At 49.1% G+C, this 19081-nt stretch overlaps 1 protein-coding gene and 1 long non-coding RNA gene across 2 annotated transcripts; one reads left to right on the top strand and one right to left on the bottom strand.

Moving 5' to 3' along the window:
- Nucleotides 1-1724: 1724 nt before the first annotated feature.
- On the bottom strand, nucleotides 1725-11806 carry LOC122462379. The gene is made up of 3 exons (XR_006284887.1): nucleotides 11708-11806; nucleotides 6821-6970; nucleotides 1725-2938 (listed from the first exon to the last, which is right to left on the bottom strand). It is a non-coding gene; the product is annotated as an uncharacterized LOC122462379 (long non-coding RNA).
- A 3875-nt stretch (nucleotides 11807-15681) lies between these two features.
- On the top strand, nucleotides 15682-18019 carry ARL4C (ADP ribosylation factor like GTPase 4C). The gene has a single exon (XM_027832286.3). The coding sequence runs from the start codon at nucleotides 16327-16329 to the stop codon at nucleotides 16903-16905; it is 579 nt and encodes a 192-aa protein (XP_027688087.1). The 5' UTR covers nucleotides 15682-16326; the 3' UTR covers nucleotides 16906-18019.
- The last annotated feature ends 1062 nt before the right edge of the window (nucleotides 18020-19081 follow it).

The raw sequence follows: 19081 nt of genomic DNA, 5'->3' as shown, positions 1-19081 counted from the left end.
ATTAACAGAAACCCCTTCTCTCATGGGTGCATTTATAGAGCAGAGATATTCAAGATAGTGACTGAAGTGAGACGCACCAGATTACTGCCGGGCGGGACAGGGGAGAGAAAAAAATTGAGCCAATGGGAGTTTCCATCAAATTCAGTGGGCTTTGGATCAGGCTGCTAGGTGCCATCAGCTGAGATGGGTGAACAGTGCAGCAGTTTGTAAGCTCCAGGGAAGGCACTACATGTTTGCTGTTTGTACAGCCCCCAGAAAAATGGGCTCTTGATCTACAGCTGGTGCCCCCGATTCAATTGTAATTTAAATAAATCATCATAATGCTGGGAATAGTGGTTTGAATTTGTAAATGAGCTGACTTCAGCCTGAGCACTCAGCACTTCAGGGTAGGTCTACATAGCATTCAGAAAATTCTGGAGGTCAGGACTAGAATTCAAAACGATCTTGACAAATTAGAGAATTGATGTGAAATCAACAAGAGGAAATTCAATAAACACAAGTGCAAAACACTTCATGTAGGAAATAAAGAAATCAAATGAACAACTACAAAAGGGGGATGCATGGCTAGGCTGTAATATGGCTGAAAAGGATCTGGGGGTTATAATGGATCACAAATTTAATGAGTGTCAACAATGTGATGCAGTTGTGACATAGGCAAATATCGTTCTGGGGTGTATTGACTGGAATGTTGGATGTAAGACACGGGAGGATACTGTCCTGCTCTATTCAGCACTGGTGAGGCCTCAGCTGGAGAACTGTGTCCAATTCCAGGCACCAGACGTTAGGAAAGATGCGGATAAATTGGAGAGAGTCCAGGGGAGAGCAACAAAACTGGTAGAGATTTACAAAAATCTGACCTCTGAGGAAAGGTTTAAAAAAAAAAAAAATTGAGCATGTTTAGTCTTGAGACAACTGAGGGAAGGACCTGATAACAGCCCTTATAACAGTTTTCACCTCTGTTAGAGAGGACTGTGATCAACTGTTCTTGTCCTACCTGCAGCGGGCATGGAGATGTACTGAGCTTAATTTGCAGAAAAGGAAGATTTAGAGTAGGTAGAAAGATTTTCCTAATAACTCTAAGGGTAGTTAAGCTCTGTACTAGGGAGGCTGTGGAATCTCCATCACTGGAGGTTTTTAAGAACCAATTAGACAAATGGTCTAGGTTGTTAGGGATGGTCTAGGTTTACGGAGGAGTCCTTCCTCAGTGAAGGTAGCTGGATTTGACTTCTGGAGATTCCTTCCAGCCCTACATGTCTATCAATGAATTTTGGTGTGAATTATAAACATTGAAGAATAAATGTGAGGGAATCACATTCTTTGTGATTCTTCCACAAGCTGAAAACAAGGCTAAGTTAAATCAGAAAAGTGATTCACAGACCTGAGGAAGAGCTCTGTGTAAGCTTGTCTAACGCCAACACAAGTTGGTCCAGTAAGAGATATTACCTCACTCACCTTGTCTCTCTAATATCCTAGGACCAACATGGCTACAACACTGCACAAATAAATACTGAGTTTTTCGATTAGCTCTGAGCACCAGCAGTTTTGAAATTTAGGGAGATAAGGCATATGAAACCAAGGAATGTTTTCACACCATGTAACATTTAGTTTGCTTATGAAATTACACCTTTGGGTGCGTTGTATGGAGGGACTGAACTGAGATCGCTAGATCTAAATACACGGACCTTTCAGCTGAGCTGAAGTTTAATAGACACAAACCCCTTTACATGGGCTGGCCACTACAGGGGGTCCCTGAGTAACATGAATGACACTTGCTTGGCTATGATCTTTAGGCAGCGGCTACATCTAAGAATAATTTTTGATCAGAGTGTAAAACAAAATAGATTTTACTGATAATACTCTGTTGCCAACACATTATATTTGGTGTTTTTCCTCAAAGCTCCAACCCCTGGAGTCAAGTGATTAAACATGAAACTTTCCACTTTTCATTTAGACAAGAAAATACATTTCTAACTTTCAAAGTTGCAGAAAAAAAGCTTGAAACAGGACACCAGTGCACTCTAATAATGGTCCAAAAACTAGAAGGCAAATTCAAACCCCTCCCACAAATGTATTATATTTTTAGATCTTATTATTTCCTAACCAATCTTGTGTTATTTTGAACTTATATCATGATTTTTGAATGCTTGGGGTTAGTTATAATACAGTGCTCAGCACCTAAAGAATATTGCATCACAGTGGACAACGAGTATTTCTTCAAGATCTTGCTCCTACACAAATCAGATACACAGAACTCAGGACTATTTGGAATAGCACTAGCTGGTGAATTCCATCAGTGTTACACCAGTGTCACTTCCAATAGCCTAAACGCAAGTTTTGTTGAGCTAAGGCTGCTTTTCTTTTTCATGATGGCATGTGTTAGCAGGTAATCCTATTTCCAAGCAAAGCAGCAACACGTACTCCATATGAAATATGAATATGAGAAATGATAAAGGTCTAAGCTTAGTAACAGTCTGCAGTGAGGGTTGTTAACAGGTCTCAGTTTAAAAACAGTAGCTGTGTTCATCAGCAAAATTATTTCTCCAGGGCTTTATATTCTTGCTGTCATGGACAGTTGATATGTATTTAGCAAATGCAGGAAAGAAGAGATATAAAATCAGATTAAGACTAACCATTGCACTGTTTTTGGCTCAGGAATTATACCAGAAACAAACACAGGGTCAAACATAACAAGGCTTTCCTCATAGCATACAGTGCAACTCACTTCATTCTGTCCCCATTTTGGGATCAAAGAGACCTTGCAGGTAGATATCCAAGACAAGATGCATACGCTGAGCACCTTTGACTGAGGGGCACATTGGGAATCCCAGAGGATCTTCAGTGCAAATAAATATGAAAATCATGAGCTTTTGTTTTCCAGCTTCATAGGTGCTGCTGCTGTCAGGCAGCCATCTTGTCAGTGTGGAACAGGAATGAACTCCTACAAGAATCAATGGTGTTAAAATTAGTGATCACTGACCATGGAAAGAGGAGTTCAGTTCAGATAAGATGGCTCCAACATCTTCCCAATTGTTATCCAAACTCGGAGAACAGATTAAACCTGCACAGGTTCTGCTTTCTTCCCCCAGATCCCTTTCTACCCTTTGCAGATCCACTCAGGCCTAGTCTACATTAGAGAAGGTTTGCCAATGAAGCTAATCCCTCCACATGTAGGCACAACTTATACTGGCAAAAACCAACAACCAACCAACCCCCACATCCGTAGATTAGCATATATCAGTTCCCTGAATAAAAGAAGCTATGTCAAGAGCAGCACTTAATGCTAGTGTAACTGAGGCTATGCTGGGGTTTTCACCAGTATAGAAATGGGGGGGGGGGGGGAGAAGAGAGGGAAAAAAAATCACTCCTCCACTCAACAATACTACACTGGCTAAGGCTTTCAATGTAGACCTTAACACTCCCTCTCTCCCCTGCTGAGACCTGACCTCAAAGAGGAACTCCCAGACCACTTGGCAAACTCCAGTGGTCCTTGTTACCCCATCTCTAAACCCACTCCACAACTACCCTTCCAGGCTCCCTTATTTCCCACAATCCTTACTGTTCCCAGTATTGCCAAGCCCTTGCTTTCAAAAAGTGACTAGTCAGGACTTCAAACATCACAAAATCGGTTTAAAAAGCATGAGATTTTTTGTAATATATAAGTTGAAGTGTTTTTATATTGGGGCGGGGGTGTCTGTCTCATATTTGAGTCGTTAGAGATCACATTTTCCACCTTTTCTCTGCAACCAAGAAGGATAGAAAGTTCCCTTTTTTTTTTTTATTAGTGACAGCTGAGAGGCACATGTAATCATGTGACGCCAGGAGCTGAGCCTTTAAGAAAAGCCTCCAAGTGTCACAAGACTTGTGATAGCATCATGAGCCACAATGGGAAGTCAGATGTCTGCAAATGTTAGTGCTTGGGAAGAGGACTGGACTGGCAGCCCTGGACAATGACACTTTCTTGCCAGTCAGACCACTGGTAATGTCTTTCAGCCCTGACTAGGTAGGACCTCCCCTCAGGAGGAATTTTCCTCCTGTCTGCTGAGGGTGTCCACAGAGGTGTCAGCTGCTAGGGTGGTGGTTTGATTACATGGAGCCTGCTTGCTAGGTACTAGACTGATGGCTTAGGCTGGTCCATTTCCACTAACATTTCCAGCAACTCCTCTTCCACTGCCTACTGTCAGGTGGCAATCACATCTCTCAGGCTTTCATGCATTACCTCTCCATTTGATCTTCTCATCCTTGTGGTAAAAGCTGTCTTCTCTATAGCCACTTTGCTCCCAGTTTTGATACAAGCAGGCCAGTAAATGAAGTTACTTACTGCCACTATGAACACTGCCTTAGTGTTGGCTTCTGGTCAGTGAGGGGACTGACCCAAAAACCTGCATTCAGCCTCCCCGAACTACCGGGACATGTGGAGCCAGATCAGGAGGTCTCTTCTCTTTCCCAGCAGTAATGAGGACATTGAGGTAATCCATCACTGGCTCAGGCCCAGAGGCCAACGGGGCCCATGCCCAGGGGCCCTGGCCAATTTGAGGGTCTCCCCGCAGGACCGCCAGAACTCCGCCTCTGCCCTCTCTCCTCCTCTCCCCCCCGCCGCCTCTCAGGGGCCCACTGCCCTGCTCCTCCTCTTCCCTCTGAGGCCCTGCCTCCAGGCCAGGCAAGAAGCTGGAGCCCAGCCATAGTAGGGTGAGTATATCCCCCTGCCCCCCGGAGCTGGCTGAGCTGCTCACCCAAACCCCTCTCCTCACCCGCCCGCTAAGCATGGACCTGGCCCGAGCCCCTCCCCCCTACCCAGGGCCAGCCTTAGGGAGAACAGTGCCCTGGGCAAACTAGTATTTTGTTGCCCCCTCCACCCCCCCCCCCCATGGGCAGGGCACCCCTGCATTTCCCCTGGTCCCCAGCCTCCCCATGCCCTCTTCACCCCTAATCCCTGCACTGTGTCCCCTCCTGCACTGTACCACCTTCATCCCTAATCCTTGCACCCCCTGCTGTGCACACATGGGGAAACTGACCTGGGTGCATGGAGCAGCTGGCATTGCTGCTCGCTCTCCCCTCAAAGGCTGCTCCTCCACATGCACCCCAGGGAGTGGTGAGGGGCGGAGCAAAGAGTGATGTCAGGCTCCCTGAATCCCCAGGTCACTTTCCCCACCTGGACTACATAAGGGGAGGGAAGAGAGCAGCAGCTCCTGATGCTTGCCTCACAGCCAAGCCCAGATGGGAAAGTGACCTAGATGCACAGAGCGCTTGGTGTTGCTCCTCCCCCTCACAGCCCTAGGGGGGCCCAGAGGAATGTGGCGGGGGAGGAGGGAGTAAGCAGTATTTGTGTGCCACAGCTTGCTCCTGCCATGTTCCTCCACTGGGAGAAATCTGCCTCACCAGTGCTCCCCTGCCAGTCAGGAGCGGTTTCTCACTCTACACCAGCAGCCCACACCTCTGCACTGCCACATGGCATCCCTGGGAAGTCACCCAGGCGGCCCACCCATCACACTGGGCTTGCCTACACCCCCATCCCTGCAATGACCTGGCCCAAGCCGCTCCTCCTTCCCCGCTCACCGTGAGCCCCATGGCTCACCCCCCAGCCCCTTTATCACAGAAGCGGGCATTTGTCCCGTTTGCTCTTGCCAGCGGATGATCGACTGGCAAGAGCAAACAGGACAAATGTCCCAACTTCTTTTGCGAAACTGGGCACCTGGGGCAGGGTTTAAAAAGGGGGCTGTCCCGGCCAAATGGGACAGATGGTCACTCCTAGCAGCTGTGGGGAGCCCTAGACCCTCCGCCTGCCCTGGGCGAGGTGCCGGGGTGCCCATGTGCCAGGCCAGGTGGAGGGTCCAGGGCTCCCCACAGCAGCCCAGGTTCGTTGGGAAGCTCTTACCACCACCCAGCTTCTGGCCAGGCAGGGGCGGGGCCATGGGGGAAGGGGAGGAACAGGGAGTGGGGCCCTGTGGCAGGGTGTGTGGGGGCCCCCAAATGTTTTGTGTGCAGGGCCCCCATATAGTAAGTCTTAATCTGCCTCTGGTCAGAGCTGCCTCATTAGCCAGGCCTGCTATCCCAAATTACTTTGGGACTACTTTGGGACTTCCTGCTTTCTGTGACAGTGTCTCCTGCAGAAATCAGGGATTTAGCTGCTTAACGAGTGTGTCTTCTGCCTATATCTGGGTTTCAACCCCTGTGTTGGGGACACTGGGGCATGGCCACTAGGTAACTCGAGGGGATGGAAGACCACGAGTGTCGATGAAGCCCCCTCGCACTAGGCCCAGGTGTCCTTGGCCCCCCCTCCCGCCTGGAGGCACTCGCAGCAGCTCTGCGTACTAGGCCCAAGTGTCCTTGGCCCCCCCGCCCGGAGGCACTCACAGCAGTTATGCTGAGGATCTGCAACAATATGCTGCAGAGTCAGACTGCCTGAAACTAAGCAAGGCCACACAGTGCAGATATGGAAGAACAATGCTGAATAAAGCAGCTTTATGTATAGTTTAACAAATGATACAGAGAACCAGGGAACTAGCTGGGAACTGGATTGGCTGGCTATATGGATACTTGGGGCAGCTTGCTATTGGATAAGTATGCTGGGAAAAAGGATGTATAAAAGCCTGTGTAACTTCCTGCTCTGGGTACAGGATTTGAGATTCAAATCTCCCTGTACCTATTTGAAGCTTCAAATAAACTTTTCTGCTTCTCCACCCCGTTGTGATTATTGGGTGTAGCACACCGGGTAACGAACCACTCAAGCTGTTGTTCAGCCTCTCGGCGCTGGGTGCCGGTAACACCTGCATAGAAAGTGCAACTGCCTCCTGTCAGGAGGATTTTAAATTCAGATAATCACCTTTCTGTGTTGCATCTTGTCACCAATGACCATCCAGTAGCGCGGGTTTCCTCGTCTCTATGAATACTGCAAATGGAAGGGCTGGTAGCAACTCCCTGTGGTTACACCTTCAGGCCCTTCCAAACCTGTCCTATCCAGTACTCCAAGGACCTGGATTAAATCACAAATGGCAAATGCAGTCTCAGAAGAGTCTATGCATGGGGCCCACTGAAAAAAGCAGCTGACACATACTGTATTAGCTCTGGCCTGCTGGTGCAGAGAGGCCTTCAGCAAGTATCCTGACTGCATCACTGCCCCTGAGAGTCTTGGGTCCTGCAAGGGGTGAAAAGAAACTGGACTCTATTCCCCCAGGTATAAAGTCAGATTGCCTTGGGGGCAGGTTGTACCTTTGGGCACAGGCCTGAGCAAAGGGTAGTGTGAGAGCCACACCACCCCAGGAATAGCCCCAGCAGACACGCCCCTGATGCACAAGTCCCTCCCCGTGCTCCGGAAGGAGAGTAGATTTGATGCTGGCCCATAGCTGGCTAAGCAAAACTGCTCCACCCATTTCCCACCTACCTTGTCTGGGGGGAGAGGGGCAGTTTCTGCTCACTTTGTGCCCAGACCCTAAGGCTTGGTCTACACTAGAGCTTACTTTGGCATAACTTAGTTCACTCAGGGGTGTGAATAATCCACACCCCGAGCGATATAAGTTACACCAGCCTAAGCGCTGGGGTGAACAAGCTAGGTCAGTGGGAGATCTTGCATGAGAACTGTCTCTGGACAGATTAATAATGGATCAAAATCACATTTGTTGATCTCTTGGGGCCAAATCTGGTTCCTATTGAGATCAAAAGAAGTTTTGCTATTGAGTTCAATGGGAACAGACTTTGACATTTGGAGAGGAAAGAATAAAAACCACTCAAGCAAGGGCTATGTTGCTTATACCACAGGTATCAAATGCTGCTGATGCATGTGAGAGTCAGACATCTGATCTTTGTCCACTGCAAGGGAGAAATCAGCAATCAATGATGCTAGAACAGTCTCTGTACCATATCCAACTCAGAAGTCCATCTGCAAAGCATCAAGGAAATATGAAGGCTCCAGATTACCTTCAAGTCCTCAGTCCCTTGGTTAGAATGCTCCCATTAGTATATGTTCATAATCAGGAGCAAACATGTAATAAACGTAACTAATCTTCATAACTTCAGATACCAAGATGAATATACATTCACAGAATTAGCATAATCATAAGTACCAGCTATTTCACCTACATGACAGTTCCCAACAGAGATTCTGAAAAAACAAAAAACAAACAATATATCACGTACCTGAGACCCTCTGCGCCCCACTGGAGTTGTTATCTGTGATCATAGAATATCAGGGTTGGAAAGGACCTCAGGAGGTCATCTAGTTCAACCCCCTGCTCAAAGCAGGGCCAATCCCCAACTAAATCATGCCAGCTAGGGCTGTCAAGCCTGACCTTAAAAACCTCTAAGAAGGAGATTCCACCACCTCCCTAGGTAACGCATTCCAGAGCTTCACCACCCTCCTAGCAAAAACATTTTTCCTAATACCCAACCTAAGCCTCCCCCACTGCAACTTGAGACCATTACTCCTTGTTCTGTCATCTGGTACCACTGAGAACAGTCTAGATCCATCCTCTTTGGAACCCCCTTTCAGGTAGTTGAAAGCAGCTATCAAATCCCCCCTCAGTCTTCTCTTCTGCAGACTAATCAATCCTAGTTCCCTCAGCCTCTCCTCATAAATCATGTGTTCCAGTTCCCTAATCATTTTTGTTGCCCTCCACTGGACGCTTTCCAATTTTTCCACATCTTTCTTGTAGTGTGGGGCCCAAAACGGGGCACAGTACTCCAGATGAAGCCTCAATGTCGAATAGAGGGGAACGATCACGTCCCTCGATCTGCTGACAATACTCCTACTTATACAGCCCAAAATGCCATTGGCCTTCTTGGCAAGAAGGGCACACTGCTGACTCATATCCAGTGTTTCATTCACTGTAACCCCTAGGTCCTTTTCTGCAGAACTGCTGCCGAGCCATTCGGTCCCTAGTCTGTAGTGGTGCATGGGATTCTTCTGTCCTAAGTGCAGGACTCTGCACTTGTCCTTGTTGAACCGCATCAGATTTCTTTTGGCCCAATCCTCTAATTTGTCTAGGTCCCACTGTATCCTATCCCTATCCTCCAGCATATCTACCACTCCTCCACGTTTAGTGTCATCTGCAAGCTTGCTGAGGGTGCAGTCCAGCCATCCTCCAGATCATTAATGAAGATATTGAACAAAACTGGCCCCAGGACCAACCTTGGGGCACTCCGCTTGATACCGGCTGCCAACTAGACATGGATCACTACCCATTGAGTCTGATGATCTAGCCAGCTTTGTATCCACCTTATAGTCCATTCATCTAGCCCATACTTCTTTAACTTGCTGGCAAGCATACTGTGGGAGACTGTATCAAAAGCTTTGCTAAAGTCAAGGAATAACACATTCACTGCTTTCCCCTCATCCACAGAGCCAGTTATCTCATCATAAAAGGAAATTAGATTAGTCAGGCATGACTTGCCCTTGGTGAATTCATGCTGACTGTTCCTGATCACTTTCCTCTCCTCTAAGAGCTTCAGAATTGATTCCTTGAGGACCTGCTCCATGATTTTTCCAGGGACTGAGGTGAGGCTGACTGGCCTATAGTTCCCCAGATCCTCCTTCTTCCCTTTTTTAAAGATGGGCACTACTTTAGCCTTTTTCCAGTTGTCCGGGACCTCCCCCGATCACCATGAGTTTTCAAAGATAATGGCAATGGCTCTGCAATCACATCCGCCAACTCCTTTAGGACTCTTGGATGCAGCGCATCCGACCCCATGGACTTGTGCTCGTCCAGCTTCTCTAAATAGTCTCGAACCACGTCTTTCTCCAGAGGGCTGGTCGCCTCCTCCCCATGCTGTGCTGCCCAGTGCAGTAGTCTGGGAGCTGACTTTGTTCGTGAAGAGAGAGGCAAAAAAAGCCGTGAGTACATTAGCTTTTTCCACATCCTCTGTCACTAGGTTGCCTCCCTCATTCACACTTTCCTTGACTTTCTTCTTGTTGCTAACATACCTGAAGAAACCCTTCTTGTTACTTTTAAGATCTCTTGCTAGCTGCAACTCCAAGTGTTATTTGGCCTTCCTGATTTCACTCCTGCATGCCCAAGCAATATTTTTTATATCTTCCACTTCTTGTAAGCTTCTTTTTTGTGTTTAAGATCAGCAAGGATTTCACTGTTAAGCCAAGCTGGTCGCCTGCCATATTTACTACTCTTTCTACACTTCGGGATGGTTTGTCCCTGTAACCTCAATAAGGATTCTTTAAAATACAGCCAGCTCTCCTGGACTCCTTTCCCCCTCATGTTATTCTCCCAGGGGGATCCTGCCCATCCGTTCCCTGAGGGAGTCAAAGTCTGTTTTTCTGAAGTCCAGGGTCCGTATTCTGCTGCTCTCCTTTCTTCCTTGTGTCAGGATCCATCTTCAGGCCACTCATACCTTTGAGAGCCTAAGTCCCACTAACTTTTAATAAAACTTAGGAGCCTAAGTCATGCAGCTGCTTTTGAAAATCTTGCCTGAACTACTTTGGGAGTTAGGCACTGAAATGCCTCGGAGGATCTGGACCCTTGAGTCTGAAATGGTGCGCAGCCGATTACTTTCCCTTTGTGCGCTGCAGTATCACTTTGAAATAAAGCAAAAATAACCCCAAAATAAGTGTCCTTTTCCTAGCCATCGTGCACAGTGCATTGCAGCAGCTTTCAAATCCACTCTTGTGCAGAACCAACCCTTCTTAGTTCCTCATCACAGTCCTCTGCAAAAGACACACGACAAGAGGCCTCTGAGGCCCATGTGTCAGCTCTGGTTTATTCCACCCAGGCACAGCAGAGGGCGCTCCGGTGTAACAATGACAGCTATGGGGGGGTGGACTGGAAGGTAATTGAGCGGTTTGGGTTTGCAAGAATAAATGAATAACCATCTGACTAGCCAAACAGATGTTGGGTCTTCCAAAACCTGCTTTTAAACAATAATAGAGAGAGCACCTCTTCAATAAGGCCAATAGTTACACTTGCTACCCCCATTACTGGAGTGCTGGGATCTTGCTACAGCTCTTTAGCATTTATTTTAATTGGTGGTGCATTTCCTTTTGCAAAGCTTTTCAGTGAGAGGAGAAAAGTAAATACTAAGTGGGATGGCTTCCATGAGCCCCTACAGCAGGAATTCAAAATCAGTCTCTTGTTTATGTGAGCTAATTGAACACTGATCTGGTGTAGGATTTTAATAATCATTCAACCATTTGATAGAAGAAACACTACCAAAAGTCCTCTGCGAGGGTAAGTTGCCATAGTGCCTTCTTGTGAGGGAAGAGAATACAATAATTAGCAGTAATATTACAATAGCACATTGTAACAGGGTTCCCACTCACTATGAGGGTACCTCCTTGTGTCTAGATCTGGGAAAGTAACCCTTGCAACATGGGGTGCCCCCTTTTGCACTCTGCAATAATCTCTTCTTCTGGGAACTTGTCCCTCTGGCCAGGTCCCCATTTAGTCCCCCCCTTCCAGGACTAGGAAGTCTGATATGACCACTCTCCAAATGCCTTCCCCAGAGAGTGCTCAGCCCCAGCTCAGGCTCTGTGCCACCATACCAGGAGCTGGCAGGGGAACCCAGGTCCACCTGCTCTACACTGGGTTCCTTCCCAGGGACCCTATAGCCTTCAGTCCAGGTCTGCTCAGTCCCCATTCCCTGTTGCTGTGTCCCTGGGCTGGGCTCCTTCCTGCCCAGCCTCTCTCTTCTCTTGCCTGTTTCTGGGTTTACCACAGGATCAAATTCTGCTCCCTGTAGCTACTTCACCCCCCTTTTTGCCCCTTACCAGACTCCTTACTCCAGGGCACGATCCCAGGACTTACTAATCCCTTGGACTTAGTCCCTCCTTGTCCCTGACAGCCTTCCACAGAATGACCATGACCCTCATTCCCCCCCACAGCTTCCTGGCTTTATACTGCTGTCCCAGCCCTTCCCCAGCTGCGCTTCACTCTCAGTTAATCCTGGCTCTCCCTCTAACAGGTGAGCCAGGTAAGCTAACTGGCCTCTCAGGCTGCTGTTAGCTGTATCAGGGCTGGTGTGAGGTGGCCACTCCACCACATACACAAAGGCCCCAAATGAGAGAGGGGCTCCATTGTGCTAGGTGCTGTCCTGAAGAGCTTGCAATCTAAGTGTGAGAGGAAACGAGGGGGTGTGGGGGGGTGCATGACTTGCCCAGCGGGTTAGTGGAAGAACTGGGACCAGAACTGAGTGCTCCTGAGTCCCAGTCCAGTGCCCCACCCACAAGAGCACACTGCCTGTCCATGATACAGCTCTGCCACTGATAATCAGTTCTGTAGTTTTTTTATTTCCCAACCAAAAATGGTAGCATCTTCATAACTCCTATTAGCTACTGATACTGTTTTTTAACAGCTGTTTCTTTTAATGATATCTTTATTACAACCTGGTAAACGACATGTGCTGAACTAAAAATCAGGGTCAAGTTCCCAGTCTGGATCACAGTGGATCAAAACTGTGTGGCTAGGAGACAACATAGTTTGAGCTGCTCTACATGTCAGGGTAGGATTGCAAATGCATGGTGTGGCACCCTTTCTTCTGGGAGCTGAGCATTTCTTCTCTCCAATGGCTTGGTGAGGAGGGGCTGGACAAGAGCGTTAGTGCCTCTTTTTATGTCATTGCACTATTGTCCGAAGAGCGTGTCCCCTATACATGAGATATGCTTTTTTATTGACTTTAAGAAATCAGATTTATTTTGTTAATAGAGTTGTGTGGAGGAGCCAGACATACAACAGCAGCTAGTTGTTTTCATGATTCCTGGGTTTTTTTAATGGTATTTTACTTAGTGGATAGAAAACAATCCCTACAATTACTTTTGTCTGGCATGAATCTGTGTGTCATTTGCATATGATCATGGAAAGAAGGGATTTTTATATGTCCACTTAACTCCACTGATTTTAGTCAAGCTACATCAGTTCACAGCAGCTGAGGGATTGGCCCAGGGTTTCTAATGAACTAAGCTCTCATCTATCACCCAAGTGATGGAAAATAATATTTAGCAGCTACCCTCTCATGAAACCATGAATGCAATAGCCATCAGGTCTGTGAGCTGATAACCAAGGGGCTTCTGTCTATACATTTACCACCATCTCTAAACCTGCTGTGGTATCTGTCACCCATACTCCCAAACCAGAGCTAGGCCAGACTCTGATCTCAGCTGCATGTGTATGGTAAGGAACTGACATGTTAATTCCCGGCCTCAGTCACATGAGTTGTCTCAAGGTTCTGAAAGCAGACTGGGGTGATTATCCCAGAGAAGGGATTTTTGGCCAAGGAGGTGGCGGAACACTGCATTATGCCCTAGGGGTCAAAGAGGGAAAGCCCCTGATTCTTCAGGCACTCTGCTCTGCACAGCAGAGCTCCTAGCCAGTACCAAACCGCTTGGACTCCCCAGCACACGGCCATGAAGCGTGAACAGTAAAGATCATGCCAACATAGCTTGTGCCTGGTAATATCCCCCATGGCTGCAGGCTGTGCAGCATTGGCTGAGCTCTCCCTGCTCTCCTCTGATTCAGCCCTTGCATGGGACATGGTGACTCACAAAGACTCAGATTCTCAGCCATGGCTTGCTGTGCCTGTGCGTAAGGCTAGTCCTGGAGCCAGTTATAGGCACTAATTCAACAAGTGACATGTCGAGGCATGTGACTTGCCCAGTAGTCCCCAAGCTTTTGAAAGTCACGCTCCCTTACCCCTGTCTGCGACCCCCCTCCCCCCTGAACTGGGAGCAGGGTGGAGGTGGAGTGGAGCTGCAACCAGGCTTTGGTGGTGGCCGGCAGCTGGGCCTGTGGGCAGGTGTGGCTCTGCTCCCGGCCTTGCCTCCAGCCTTGCCCCTGGGCTGGGAACAGAGCTGCGACCAGCGGCCGAGGTTGGGGGTTGTTGCGGAGCTAGGAGCAGAGCTGCACCAAGGCTGGGGACGGGACCAGGCAGGGGGCTGGGAGCCAGGTGCGGGGCTGGGAGCCAGGGACATGGCTGGAGTTGGGACCTGAGCAGAGCTGGGGGTGGGGAAGGGCTGGCTGGCGCTTCCTCCCCGCCCCACCAGATGGTCCTCCATGCCCCCCTAGGGAGGCCCACCTCACACTTTGAGGACCTCTGGATTAGCCCCACTGACTTCACTATGTTAAGGACCCTGCTGAATGGGGACCATAGTGATAGAAAATGCTCTGCAGGCTGCTGGGGCTTGCTTGCCATCTGACAGGCCTGAGTATAAAAGAGATTCCTCTGGCTGGTGGTGGCTGGATCTGATATATTCAGCCCCTGGGGTGCCACAAATTCCTCAGCAATGGCCCTTGAGTCACTCTGGAAGGAGCCCTGACCAAGCCTACTCAGCCAAGAGAAAGGTGGAGTTTAAAAGCATCAAAACGAAGGTCACGCTTCTGCTCCCATTCATGTCAAAGGTGAAATTCCAGCTGACTCCAGTGAGAACAGGGACAAAGGGATGATCAAGCCTCCAAAATGTGCATGCAAACAAATCCCAGGAAGACAGAACTCTTCAGGAACTACACATCTCATAGCCTAATGACAAATACTAAGGAAAAGGGAACCTCCTTGTAATGCCTTTTGTTTAACTAACAAGCAAGGAGTTATAGGGGTTTTCCCAAGAAAAACTCCCATTGATTTTCTTTGGAGTTTGCCTGCATAGGGATGAATGTGTAACACACCACTATGCAGCATTTTATAGGGCTATATAGGGCCCTGCACAGATATTGACTAATTATTATTTTTCCCCTTTACAGCCAGGGAAACTGAGGCAGAACAGTAAAGCAACTCAGCCAGTGTCACAGGTCAGTTGCAGAGGCAGGATTAGAATTTGGGACCTCCAACCCTGCAGTAATTCCACCAGACCAGGCTGCCTTCCAGTTAAAGGTGAAGGGGCATGAGCATCACACAGGGACAGGAATCTGGTGAATAAAAGCAATCCAGAAACAATTCAGAAGTAGCACAGTCTTAAGGGAGAGCTCAGATTGCACAGACATAATGGCCATTAAGTGACAAGCCAATCAAACACAGCAGAAAGCACCTGTGGCTATAGAAGATTGTTGTTGTTTTTTTTAGTAAAGAGCAGATGGGTTGAAAATGTATTTTAGAAAGGCAACAATCTAGGTTAATATCTTCTCCAGAGCAGTCCCGGAGTCTTTTTTTGTATTGGTCTTGCCTGTCTTCAGCAAAAACCCTGTAACGTAAAACAGCCCCTAGTGTGCTATATTATAAAGCAGCAGCACACTGGATAATCCGCATTCAGCCATGCTCAGACACACACGGTTAAAACAGAGCAAAGAAAGGACTGAAAGAAGTTGTAGAGGCTACACAGCTTGTTACAAGAAGGGGACAGGGCTCTCTGCTCACAGGGGGCTAGACTGTTGTCCCTAGGGCAGATAGTTTGAACGCGATGGTATTGACTGATAAGTCCCGATATTTGGGGCTTTTTCTTATATAGGCGCCTATTTCCCCCCTCCCCCCCGATATTTCACCCTTGCTGTCACAGAATCAGAGAATATTAGGGTTGGAAGGGACCTCAGGAGGTCATCTAGTCCCACCCCCTGCTCAAAGCAGGACCAATCCGCAACTAAATCAACTGTCTGGTCACTCTGGGCTCAATAGCTCCACGCTGCGAGCGGCTTAGGGGGAAGGGTTTCCCGTTTCCCTGAGCAGCTTGTTGGTTGCCCGGATCCAGCCCCAGGGAGCCTGGGCGAGGAGGCGGGCCCCAGACATTCACGCCGAGGAGAAAGGGAGGAGCGATGGAGGCGGTGACGGAGGAGGGGTGTGTCGTTGCCCTTTAAAGGCGCTTCCCTCCCTGGCGCCGGGGTGTGCCGGAGGGGAGGGGTTTGATGGATTGAACTGCGGCTGCTTTTCCCAGCCGGCGCCTCAGAGCCGAGGGGTCAGCCGGAGCGAGCGGAGCGGAGCGGGTCGGCGCGGCGCTCTCGGGGGTCAGCGCGCCTCCTCAGGGACCGGGACCCCGGAATGAGCGGGGCGGGCGCCGCTCGGAGGACTTGATCTGGGGCTGCGGGTCTCCCAGCCGCCCCCACGGAGTGGGGGAAGGAGGGGACCCGACATCCTCGTCCAGCACAGCCCGGCCGGACCCAACCCAGAGACGGTTGCCGAGTGTTTGATGGCCCCGTCAGCTCCCAGCGCGGCAAGCGCGGACCCCGGGCTGATCGCGCCCTGGCTGCACTGATTGCAGCTCCGGCCCCTTGGCTTCCCCTGTGGGGGACGCCGCGCAGCGCGGGGCGGCTGCTGAGAGCGCGCCCTGGGGGATTGCTGCAGCGCTAGAGCCGCGACGCGACGGGTATGGGCGCGCTGTAATAAAAAAAAAAAAAGCCGCCCCCGTTTTCGAAACCCCTCCCGTGGCTTCGCCTAATTCTAGCTGCGCCGGCGGCGGAGGTGGTGGGGGCCATGGGGAACATCTCCTCCAACATCTCCGCTTTCCAGTCGCTGCACATCGTCATGCTGGGCTTGGACTCGGCCGGCAAGACCACCGTCCTCTACCGGCTCAAGTTCAACGAGTTCGTCAACACTGTGCCCACCATCGGCTTCAACACCGAGAAGATCCGGCTGAGCAACGGCACGGCCAAGGGCATCAGCTGCCACTTCTGGGACGTGGGCGGCCAGGAGAAGCTGCGGCCGCTCTGGAAGTCCTACAGCCGCTGCACCGACGGCATCATCTACGTGGTGGACTCGGTGGACGTGGACCGGCTGGAGGAGGCCAAGACCGAGCTGCACAAGGTGACCAAGTTTGCCGAGAACCAGGGCACCCCCTTGCTGGTCATCGCCAACAAGCAGGACCTGCCCAAGTCCCTGCCTGTGGCCGAGCTGGAGAAGCAGCTGGCGCTGCATGAGCTCGCCCCCTCCACCACCTACCACGTCCAGCCCGCCTGCGCCATCATCGGCGAGGGTCTCACCGAGGGCATGGACAAGCTCTATGAGATGATCCTCAAGCGCAGGAAGTCCCTCAAGCAGAGGAAGAAACGATAACCGCCAGGCCAAAACCCCGCTAGCCTGAAACATTGCCGGGCACGCCGGCTTCCCTAGGTGCCCCCAATGGGCGCCTGTGTCTAGACGGGCGCTCGGCTCCCCGTTGCCTTTTATTGGGTCGCCACTGCTGTTAACTTGCTGGCAGGACTAGGAGGTGGGTGAGGCTGGCGTCTGGGTGAAGAGGCTGCTGTAACCCCTCCCGGGACGACCAGATCAGCTGGCATCTGAGCTTGGGGGGAATTGCCTTTTCCTTTGAAATCGGAGGATTTGCGGTGGAGCTGGATGCAACAGGGCTGGCCCCTGTGAAACTGAGCTTGGATTTGCTCCTGCCTGTGGATCTTAAGGGGTGTGTGTTTCGGGGGGGGGTAATGCTTCAGGAGGCATTGGGTGCTGAGGCATCTGTTTGTGGTTGGAAAGCTGCGGTAGGAAATCACAGGCCGATGCATCTTGCTGAATGGCGGGTAGGTAAGGTGAGCCTCTTGGGAGAGCTGCTTTTCAGGTTGCACCAGACCTCCCCTCCCCCCCCCCTTTGGATTCAGCCTATGTGCGGGTCATTATCACACACAAAATCAGACCAACAAAACTGTGAAGCCCCGGAATGAAGGAATGGTACACTACTGCTTGCAGTAGCTGTGTGTGCTTAATGGGAGTGCCCAGCTGTTTCAGCTGAGGGTGCCCATCCTCTTTTAAAAACAAAGTCTACCCAAGGACAGACCTGTATTGATCCACAGGAGATTTAAAGCTGTATAGCCAGCTCCATGGCTTGTAACCACCTGTTGACTGGTGCTGAGTTCTAAACTGTTTGCGAAAAGGGGTTCTGTGTGAATTTTGCCATGAAGGGTTCTCAAGCATCTTTTCATTTTCAAAGGTGTTGTGTTTTTTTTTTTTTTTTAACAGACTCTATCCTGTAGCAATGGTAAGCAGTAGGTCTTGCTACTTTATTGCTGTAGTTTACAGGTGGAGACCCGTTTGGATTATCTAATTTGGTTCAATCTGGTTGGTTGGTTGGTTCAATTTGTGCCCTCCATTTAAAAAAAAAAAAAAAAAAAAAAAAGGTCTCCTGACACTGCTGGATGATAAGCCCCAACAGTTCACTTCAGCTGCAAATGGAAAAGCACAAGAGTTGCTAATTAAACTTGGGTATAAACATGGACTGTAAATCAAGCCAGTACTTTGACCAACAGACCACAAACATTAGGTAGCTAAACTAAACTTGTTCCGCCCAAAATGGCAAGAGTGCAAAATCTCTTAATGCAAAGGGATATTGGAGTGCAGAGCACCTATTGAGTGGGAAGTGAAGTTAAGAACTTTTTGATACAACCAAAGGTTTTAAACAAATTCAAGGGTGAGAGTCCTAGCTGCAAAGCATGCAAGGGGAGATCCTGCTAGTGCAATAAATATATTACAACAGGCTCAGACTTGTTTCCAGTCACTTCACTAGTGCAGGATCAAGCCCAGTGTTTTAGCCAGATCCTGGCTGGCCCTTCCCTATCAGTTGGTGTTTTAACATTAACTTCACTGAGCACAGGATTGGACCCTAAATATACATAAACTGGCTGCTTCTTGGTCAGTCTCGGTGTCTCTCTCTCTCTCTCTCATGGAAACCCACCTCACAATGAGAAAATTCTGACTCCTAGAATTTCATAACAAGAAGAGAGTTTGGAAATCAGCTGCAATCAGTTTTTGGCATACTAATGTCCCACACCTGTGGTTCACTGGTCTTAACATGGTCATGTGAGAATTCCTGATGAGTGAAGTATTTGGCTTTCTGCTTGAGTGCATTTCCCAAACAAAGAAAAAACCAGGGTGAATTTCAGGCAGCTGAGTCTCCCTTTTCAGCAATGAACTTGGTACTTTCCCAGTAGCATTTTGTAGAATCCAATATTGAAACCAAATGGTATTTATATGCCTGCAAGATTCCAGTTTACAGGAGTAGTGACTGCTTCACTAATCTAAGAAGTGGGCTGGTCCCATCATTTCAGGAGGGTCTGTACAGTTTTTATTGGATTTTTTTGTTTTTTCTTTGCCTTCACATGAAACACTTTCTGAAGCACTTTGACACTTGGTAGTTCCACACTATTGAGAGAGAGAATATATTTATTTTGTGACACTGCAGAAGCCAAATGCTCCAACCTTTGTTTTGAATGTTAAGTGTTTAGGGGTTAAATAAAAACGT

The sequence above is a fragment of the Chelonia mydas genome, chromosome 11, assembly GCF_015237465.2.
Source record: "Chelonia mydas isolate rCheMyd1 chromosome 11, rCheMyd1.pri.v2, whole genome shotgun sequence".
Classification (NCBI taxonomy): Eukaryota; Metazoa; Chordata; order Testudines; family Cheloniidae; genus Chelonia; species Chelonia mydas.
The sequence above is the reverse complement of the archived record's forward strand: the minus strand, read 5'-3'. Positions and strand labels throughout refer to the sequence as shown.

Bases quoted from the DNA above. Each gene is read 5' to 3' on its own strand.
- ARL4C (XM_027832286.3), top strand. From the start codon at position 16,327: ATGGGGAACATCTCCTCCAACATCTCCGCTTTCCAGTCGCTGCACATC.